Source organism: Ammospiza nelsoni, chromosome 2 (assembly GCF_027579445.1).
Source record: "Ammospiza nelsoni isolate bAmmNel1 chromosome 2, bAmmNel1.pri, whole genome shotgun sequence".
NCBI lineage: Eukaryota > Metazoa > Chordata > Aves > Passeriformes > Passerellidae > Ammospiza > Ammospiza nelsoni.
In genome coordinates this window covers 40,676,106-40,684,750 of record NC_080634.1, presented here as the reverse complement: position 1 = coordinate 40,684,750, position 8,645 = coordinate 40,676,106, and the positions used below count along the sequence as shown (strand labels likewise).

Sequence of the window (8,645 nt, the reverse complement as noted above, 5' to 3'; positions counted from 1 at the left end):
TGCAAAAAGGCTGATCCAGTGTGTAACTCTTTCCCTGGTCAGAAGAGTGTATATATATACAGGAATGCCTCTGAGGAAGGATGAATTTTCAGGATTGGGATGCTTTTGTGTTTTCTAATCATGTTTCCCACTATCTCACACTGTCCGGTGCTTCTGAAAGAAGCACAAGGATTGCTGGGGACCTCCTCTGGACGATAATAGAAGGGAGAGAGGAGCACCCAGTGCATGTGCCGGCTACAGTGGGATGGGAACCAGGTTCATTTTCCAACGTGGTCACCTGAGATGATATCTGGGGACACAGAGATACTGCTCTCCAGCTTTCCCCCCATCCCTGTCTCACCTGCATCATCATCAGATTTCTTGGAGCAAAAAAGTCAGTTTTAGCACCCTGAATTGAAATTTCCCTTGCAGATGCCCACCCACACTTAAAACCAACCTCCTCGGCCAGATGTGCCGATCCCGGGCTCGGTCCCAGCTCCAGGCTCCGGCCGGGCGCGGCAGGGCCGGGCAGGGTTGCGCCCCTCGCGCTCATTTCCCGGCTGGGCGATGGCCGGCGGCCGGGCAGCGCCTTCCCTTCCTCAGCCAATGGCATCTCCAGCCCGGACGGGAGATGGCGGGGTGTGAGCGGGGTAGCGCCCGGGGCCGCTGCGGGGGGAGCTGGAGCAGCTCCGGCGCCGCAGCGGGAGAGGGAGGAGGAGGAGGGAGAGAAGCGAGGGAGAGGCCTCTGGGGCAGGCAGCCCCCGGGCTCGGGCCGCGCCGCCGGCCCAGCCACTTCAATGCAACCCCTGGGGCATCGGCTTCCCGCTGATGGGACCGCTGCAGGGCCCTCGAGGCCGGAGCGCCGTCGTGGGGACCGTCACCCTCTGCCTGGCCGCCGGGTGGGCTCTGCAGAGTAAGTGTCCGGCTCCGTCCCTGCCTCCCCCGCTCCCTCCCCGGCGCTTCCCTGCTGCTCCTCGCCGCGATGCCCCGGCTCAGCCCCGGCTCAGCCCCGGCTCAGCCCCGGCTCAGCCCGGCATCCGCGGGCGGTGCAGAGCGCCCGCCGACCCCCGCCCGCGGCCAGCGCTCTGCCCGGCCCGTCCGCAACCGGGAGCGGCTGGGGAGGGGACGGGACGTACCGAGGCTCAGGCAGGCATCGCTGCTCTCTCTCCCTGACACGGTCAGGGGAGGCTCGTCCCCGCCTCTGCCGCTCGAAGAGAGCGGGGGAGGCGAGCGGGAGCAGCGCGGCCGCGGGGGCAGCGCCCCACGGCCCGGCCTCACCCCGCTCCGGCAGGGGCGGCCCCAGCAGCCGCCGTGCCCCCGCTGCTTTTTCAGCGGCCGAGGGAACCAGGCGTGGAGGGGGAAACAACTCGGTTAGTCAGCCCGAGGGGTGTCTAACTGGGAAACGCGGCGGTGAGGAGGGCAGGTGGGTTCTGTCCCAGTACCCCATGGGGGGTGAGTGGGGATGGGGCAGCCTCAGGGAGCCGTGCTGTCCTGTCCCGGAGGGGCCTGAGAGAGGCTGCTGCCAGCCCCACCCTGGCCCGGGGAGCGGGGTGTCAGCGCCGCCAGCGAGGGTGGTTCAGTCACGGCGCTCCACCGAGAGAAGTGACGCGCAAGCAGGACACCAAAGGGTGGAGAAGCAGCCCGCAGGGTTTCAGAGGCCCGTGTCAGAGCTGTCCCCCAGTTCAGAGCTCCTGCTGGCCCCGCCAGCCTGTCTGATTCCCACTCACTGCCCAGCACTCTGCCGGCCCAGCTGCGGTGCCGCGGCCAGGTCTGGTAGGCAGAGCCGCACTTCCCACCTTGACTCTTGGCCAGGCAAATACTTTGGAGTAGAGCAGCGTGCCAGGACGGCAAACTCCATGAGCTCTGAGCAGCCCCTGTACGCGCTTCTCTTGGGTGCGTGTTTTACTGGGTGTGAAGGGGCTGGTTTTGCGGGCAGCACAGCAGTCACCTTCCGTAGGGCGCTGCATGTGGGTGTGATGTTTGCTCTCCAGCCTGGTGGATAGACTGGTTCAGGTGATCTAGGCACACTGCCTACTAAAAATGTTTTTGAATGGTTAGATAGATACTGCACTGCCTTTTTTAGATTTGCATACCAGATAGGGACAGAACATGTTTGCAAATCATTTAATGGAAAGATTTTAATTCTCTCTTTTTTACATTTATTTCGCAATTGCATGTTCAAAACAAAGCCTCTAAAAAACATGAAAGGGTCACTGAGGGGAGACACTCAGCTCCTGCCTGGTCAGAAACAGTGGGAAAGGGCTTTAAATAAACACACGGACCAGAAAACAATTGGAACAATTTGCAGCGATTACCAGAGGTTCCCGGCTGTTCTGTTTCTGTAGCTGGCACAAACCTCGTTTTCACAGCTCTGGTTAGTCTCTCCTGCACACAGGCTGAACAGCAGACCACAGCTCAGCTGAGGATGCACTGAGCTGCCCAGAAAGCATGATGTTCCTGCAGGGGGACTGGGCAGCATGAGTATGGACAATGCTCATGAAAGGAGGAGCCCAGGAATGTTATTTGGAAAATGCCTAGGTCCTACTTGGTACCGTAGATGAGCGCCTGGGAACTGAGCTGGCTTCTTGAGCTCCCCTACCTTATCCTAACCAGCAGAGTTAGAGAATTCTGCTACAGATCCCAAATACACTGAAGTCAGGTTGTAATTCACCCATCTCTTCCATTTGTGGTGGCTGTGGAGGGCTCTTGCTTTAAGATTTTTTCAATTTTTTTTTTTTCTTGGAGAATTTTTTCTTTGCCTTTCTTAATCATTCTTATCCCTGAAGACTCTGCAGAACCTCCAGGATCATCCCCAGGTGTCCTGCTTTGCACTCATGCAGTGTAGCTGAGGGTCTCATTCTCACTCCGCCACTGGGTTACAGACATTTACAGGTCAGCACTTTTTCATTTTGCTCTTGCAGTCAGGCTGTTCCCACAGTAAGGGAGTAGAGCAGGTGAGCTGCTCCAAGCCAAACCAGGAAAAGGCATTCAGCCTTACTGTGTGCTTTATCTGCCTTTTGTCTGCTTTGATTTTTGTGGGTAGATAAGAGGATTTCAGTCTTTAGCCAAGGGTCTCAGACAAGCCATTAATCAAAAGAAAAATGTATACCAGCTAAAACTCCAGTGTTGGTGTTCATCCAAATCTTCATGCAGAAACACCAAATGCAAGCAGAAATTATTGCAGTTACACATTAAACTAAGCCGTCAGTTCAGTTTCACAGTGCCACAAACAGCTCCGTAATCACATCAGGAGGAAGTAGATGAAAATTAAATATTCTTTTATACGCATTTTTGCCCGGATATCATCAGGAACATGAAGTCCCTGGCTTCTCAGGGACTGCATACCTTTGGATACATGTGATTTATCTGCACTGGCTTATTAACTGGTGGCCTTTAAGAAGCTGATATTTCTAATGTTCATTACACATCCTGAAAACATGACAGGGTCCTTGCCAAGACTTCACATACTTATGCCTACTACAGTTCTTGCTTTTGAGGGATGGTAGTTAATGAACATGATAGATTACCTTGGACATGGCAACTAAACTTTCCATGTAAGTGCAGGATTTTTAAAGGAAGCCAGTTACTGAGGAACAAAAAAACATTGCTCAGTTTTGCTCAGTTTTCAGAAAATGTTATGCTTATCCAAAGTCCCTTTCTATGTGGGTGTTAAAACATTGAAACACATGCAAATACATGTCCACTATGGTGGAAGGATTTTTGCTATCACAAATTATAAATGTGTATGTAGTCTTCAAGTATGAGTGTTACTTTTATGGAAAGCAGAAAGAAGAAGCTATTGAAAAGCATAATCTATCCTCTCTTAAAACAGATCACTGAGATAGGTAGGATGAATCACCAGGATCCAGAGGTTCCAGCCTGCCTGGGACAGTTGGTGCAGCATCACCTCCAGACTCATCACTCTCCTCTGTCTTTCAGCTCCCGGAGGAGTATCCTTAGTGGTCCCACAACCCAACATCAATGCAACAGTGGCACAAAACATCCTCCTCTCAGTTGAATACTCTTGCCGAGGCGTGGCCACCATTGAGTGGAAGCATGTGTCGAGCTGGGGCACCACCAGCATTGTTGAGTGGAGAAGTGGGAATTCTGCCAACATATCCACAGTCTACAAGGACAGAGTGACTACTTTTGAAAATGGCTCTATACAGCTTCGGAATGTGGGCATGAGAGATGCTGGCTACTATTTTGTCACTGTAATGGAGGAGCATGGAACCAATGCCTATGGCACCATCATAGTCAATGTTTATGGTACAAACTAAACGGGACTTCTTGGCTTTACCCCGTGTTTAAGCATCAATCTGCTTGTAATCAATTTTATAATATTATTTTTTCCATTTTCCCTACAGAGATTATCTATGAAGATTTGCATTTTGTAGCAGTTCTCTTCACATTTCTCGCTGCAGTATCTGCCATTCTAATCTGCTTCATGTGGCTGTGTAATAAATCTCTGCACCTATTTCAGAAGAAGACAACACACAAACTAACAGGTATTTCTCTAAAAATGTAGTCAGGGTATAGGGTCTTCAAGCCTGAAATTTGAGCCTAAAATTTGTACCATAAAGGTGCTAAATAGGGCCACTGAGAAACAAGACTGAAGGGCTCAGATCAGTTGTCCTGTTCTAACTCCTTACTAGTTGAGGCTACTGAATAACAGGTGTTTAGTTGAAGAACAATCCACAGGACAGCTACCTTATTTGTTTCACATTAGAAATAATAAAATACTTCCCAACATTGCTGATTGCAAAACTTGGGGAGAAAAGGCCAGAGCTGAAATAACCCCCCGTCAAAGGGCAAGAGACAAAGTCAAGAGCATCAGCCACTCTCTGAGTTCATGTCAGCAAGGTGTATCCTAGGGGAAAATAATCAATTGACCCTTGGGAGTGGCCCCTATTTCAGTTCAATCCTCAATGGAGGATTGCATCTCCTCCTCTCAAACCCCCTCTTCATCTGCTCACTTTTGGTCCAGTTGCAGACTCCAATAAACACTGAGTAATATCAAAACCTGACACTGAAGACAACAGTCATGAAAAGCAGGTCAAGGGAACACAAGAGCTACACTGAAGGGACATACTAGAGAAGAAATTTCCAAGCTACGGCCAGGGATATTTGGCCTAGGCAGAAAGACAAGGTGCATGTTATGAGGCTGGGATCAAGCTCTTAGGCACGTCTTTGAAATAGGAGACTTCCTTTAACACTTCAAAATATTTCAGATGTTTACCTGCCTTCTTTGTAAGTGCAGATCCCCTCATGGTTTCTTGCCCTCTAGGTAAAAGGTCTATATTTCTTCTATAATAAGTGTTACATTACAACAAGCAGCCTAGCTACCAGTATTTTACTGGAACAACAGAGACACTCAAGCATCCTAAGATTCATGGCCCAGACTTTGTGTCAACTCTGCAAAACCTAATAGAAGAAGAAATTAACTTGGTTTGAGCTGCCTCTTCCTTTCTGTTGCTCACATATGGCTCTTAAGTGTTGCTGCTGTTTTCATGGTGCATACACCACTCACAAGCTTCTGTAGCTACTGAAAACTTGCCTATCATGCCAGAATATAGAGGATTTTGTTTAGATAAAGCCTCTTCCTCCAGCTGAAGCCAGTCTTCCCACAGAGCTGAATTGAATAGACATATTCATGTAACATATGGCAGAGTTCAAGAAAGCACAGTTCTAGAAACTTGTGTGATCTCCCAGGAAATGGTCTGAAGCAGAGACCTAATTTCAGCCCCAATTCTATCTCAGAAGAGCCCTCCATTCAGAAGTCATGAAGAGAGATATAAGAACGGTCCCTATGGACTAAATTTTCTTGGTGCCTTTAGCCTTGTACTGGAAGAAATCGTCACTTTAAAGATTGTGAGAAGCTCTTTATACAGTTAAATATTTTGAAAATATGTATTTAAAACCTAATTTTAGATGAGAAAGCTTGAGCTAATATTAAAAAGTTAAAAATGTCTTGGCACAGTTAATTTTGGAATGTTTGCCTTCCAATCCATTTGCCAATCAATAATAATATCCTTTCATTTACAGCAAGTACAACAGAAGAAATTGAACTGGAAACCATTGAGTGTTAGCCAAGGACTGTATCATAATAAAAATAACAATTCTACCTCAGGAGAAAGTGTTGGCCAAGAAAGCAAGAACAAACCTAGAAGGTAAAATGTTTGTGACTACTGCAGAAACATCCTGACTTGCAAAGTAATTAAACCAGCAGTGTCTGATGGAGCTGTTTCAACCTGTTAAGTTTTCAGTTCTGCTAGTCAAGGTCAGAGTAAAAAAGAGTAGGCTTTCATGCTGAGCATGAACACATTTTTGTGGCTAGCTGATAAAATCTAGAGCCTCTACCACTCTTAAAAACAACCAACCAACCAAGCCTCTAAGACCAACCCATAAAGGAAATTACCATGGACACCTGCATTTTGGATACAGCAAGTCTCCTATTACAGACAGAGTGGTCATTAGTACCCATCAACATAATAAATTAAATATCTAATTACAGTATTACATTAAAAAATTAATTGCAAGCACTGAATCCTGTTTATTGCACCTATGCTGCTGCTTTTGGGTGTAAGGAACTTCCTAAAGCTCTGAAGACAAACTGCAATTTTTCATGAGACAAAACTGACTTTGAAAGAACGCTGAGCTGGTCAAAGTTCTCCCGCTTGTGTTTCCCGCAGTTGTTTACACTGCCCCAGGATGGATGTTAACACACATTTTATGACATTACTAGAACAGGTGATTGTACCAGGAACAGTACAGGCAGGCACTAAAGAGAACACTGTCCATGAAGATTAGAGGGGTCAGGTAAAACAGTGACACACAACACCAGTTGGGGTGGCAAAATACTAAACAGTTTTGTTGTAAAAGATGTCAAGTCCTTTGCAAACTTAGGCCAGTGCTGAACAATCTATCTGAGAAAAAAAGTTATAACAGCATGTCTTTGAAATACAGTATTTACAAATACAGTTCTAAAATTGCTCCTGTTGAGAAGCCACCTTTGCTTTCCCTATGTTGTAAGAAAGCCTCAAGTTACCCGACTAATGTTTTCTTGAATCTGCATATTGCACAGATTGCAATTCTCCACCTGTAGATCTGTGGGATGAAATAACATTTCTGTTTGTCAGTGAGAAATCAGTAAACTGACCGAGTTCCAAATTATTCTGTTTTGCTTTTGTAATGAGAATTTTGCAGTGTGAAATAAAATTTGAACTTGGAAGACATCGTGGACTAGTCTGCACCTGTAGATTGCCACGTTGCTGTTTGGGTCAAACTGCTGCTACTGCCTTTTCCACACTTTGTCTCACTACTTTGCAAAAACCTTTTACAGGACAGGCTGACAGAGCTTTGCCTCTGGTCAGGGACTGGGATGCTCAAGTGCAGAGGTACTGTGGGCTCCATTTAGAAAAACATTCAGGGAATGTCTCACCAAGTGAGTAACGATGCAGGTAGGTGCCAAACAAGCCAAAATATCTTGTGCTCAGTACCTTTAAACCATCCCACACTGTGCTGGCCATCTGTAGTGCCAAGGGCCTCTCTCCCACTCATAAACTGAGGTACCAGATTCAGCTGTTTGCTCCTTCCTACATCTAGAACAGGTCAAAAAAGGTGAGAAATGAGGTAAGTATCAGATACAGCAGACAAGTAACAGTTTATTCCAATTCTCTGCTTTAAACTTTCATTGTCCATTTTTGTGTCTTTGAGTGAACTAAGCTTTGACAGTAGGGAAACTGTAAGTGCATCTATTTCAATCACCAAACTTGAATTACTTGGTAAAGTATGCTTATAGAATATGGAAAACATTGTTAGGGGTTCCTTTTGAGCCCTAAATCTTAGACTTTGAATGAATCTTAGACTTTTAAGGCAAAAAGTATTCAAGCACTTTGAATGTGAAGCTAGGTATTAGGCTGAGCTGAATACACAGCAGGTGCTCTGCCAGACTTATGAATTACAAAAAGTGCAGCTTACACATAAAACCACTATTACCTGCTAACACTGACCTGAACACTGCAATTGCCAGAGGAAGTCAGCAAACATATCCAGACATGAATGCCCATTCCAGTGCATTGCTGTGACTGCAGAGGTCACACGCACATTTAAACCACAATGTTTGAAAGCTGGAAGGAAAGTAGGAAATGAACACTTAAAATTCTTCAGTTTAAAATGTACTACAACAAAAGAAGTTTACAACCAGCACAGTTTTTCTACGTCTTCCAGCTTGGCTGAAGTCACTGCAACTTCAGGCACTCAATCCTTGGCCATTAAACCTGGTGCCAACCTCACTTTTAGGCAGTAATATCCCATATGAATAGCAGGGACTCAGTATTCAGAGAGAACATCCAGTACAGTTAATCTGTATATAGCTTTTTTTATAGACAATTCCTCACACAAAATTTTTACCCACAATTTAACATGCTTACTCTACACAGGTAACGTTACTTAAAAAATACTCACATTTTCCTGAAAATGCTGTTTGCCACTATGCATTATTAAGGTCAATATTTGAGGTACAGAATGTGAGGCTAAGCTGTAGCAGCTTCTTGCTACTCTGGAGCATTTAAAGTTTTATGGAAGGTTGTTACAGTAGAAATTCAGAAACTAACAGCTGTTCTTACTGTACTTGTAAACTCCCTACAGAACAGCAGCAAATTTAA

The 8,645-nt window shown here is 46.5% G+C and overlaps 1 protein-coding gene across 1 annotated transcript; it reads left to right on the top strand.

Moving 5' to 3' along the window:
- The first annotated feature begins 689 nt into the window (after positions 1-689).
- Positions 690-7,280, top strand: VSTM5 (V-set and transmembrane domain containing 5). The gene is made up of 4 exons (XM_059466426.1): positions 690-892; positions 3,919-4,248; positions 4,347-4,487; positions 6,025-7,280. The coding sequence occupies exons 1-4, from the start codon at positions 808-810 to the stop codon at positions 6,066-6,068; spliced, it is 600 nt and encodes a 199-aa protein (XP_059322409.1). The 5' UTR covers positions 690-807; the 3' UTR covers positions 6,069-7,280.
- Positions 7,281-8,645: the final 1,365 nt, after the last annotated feature.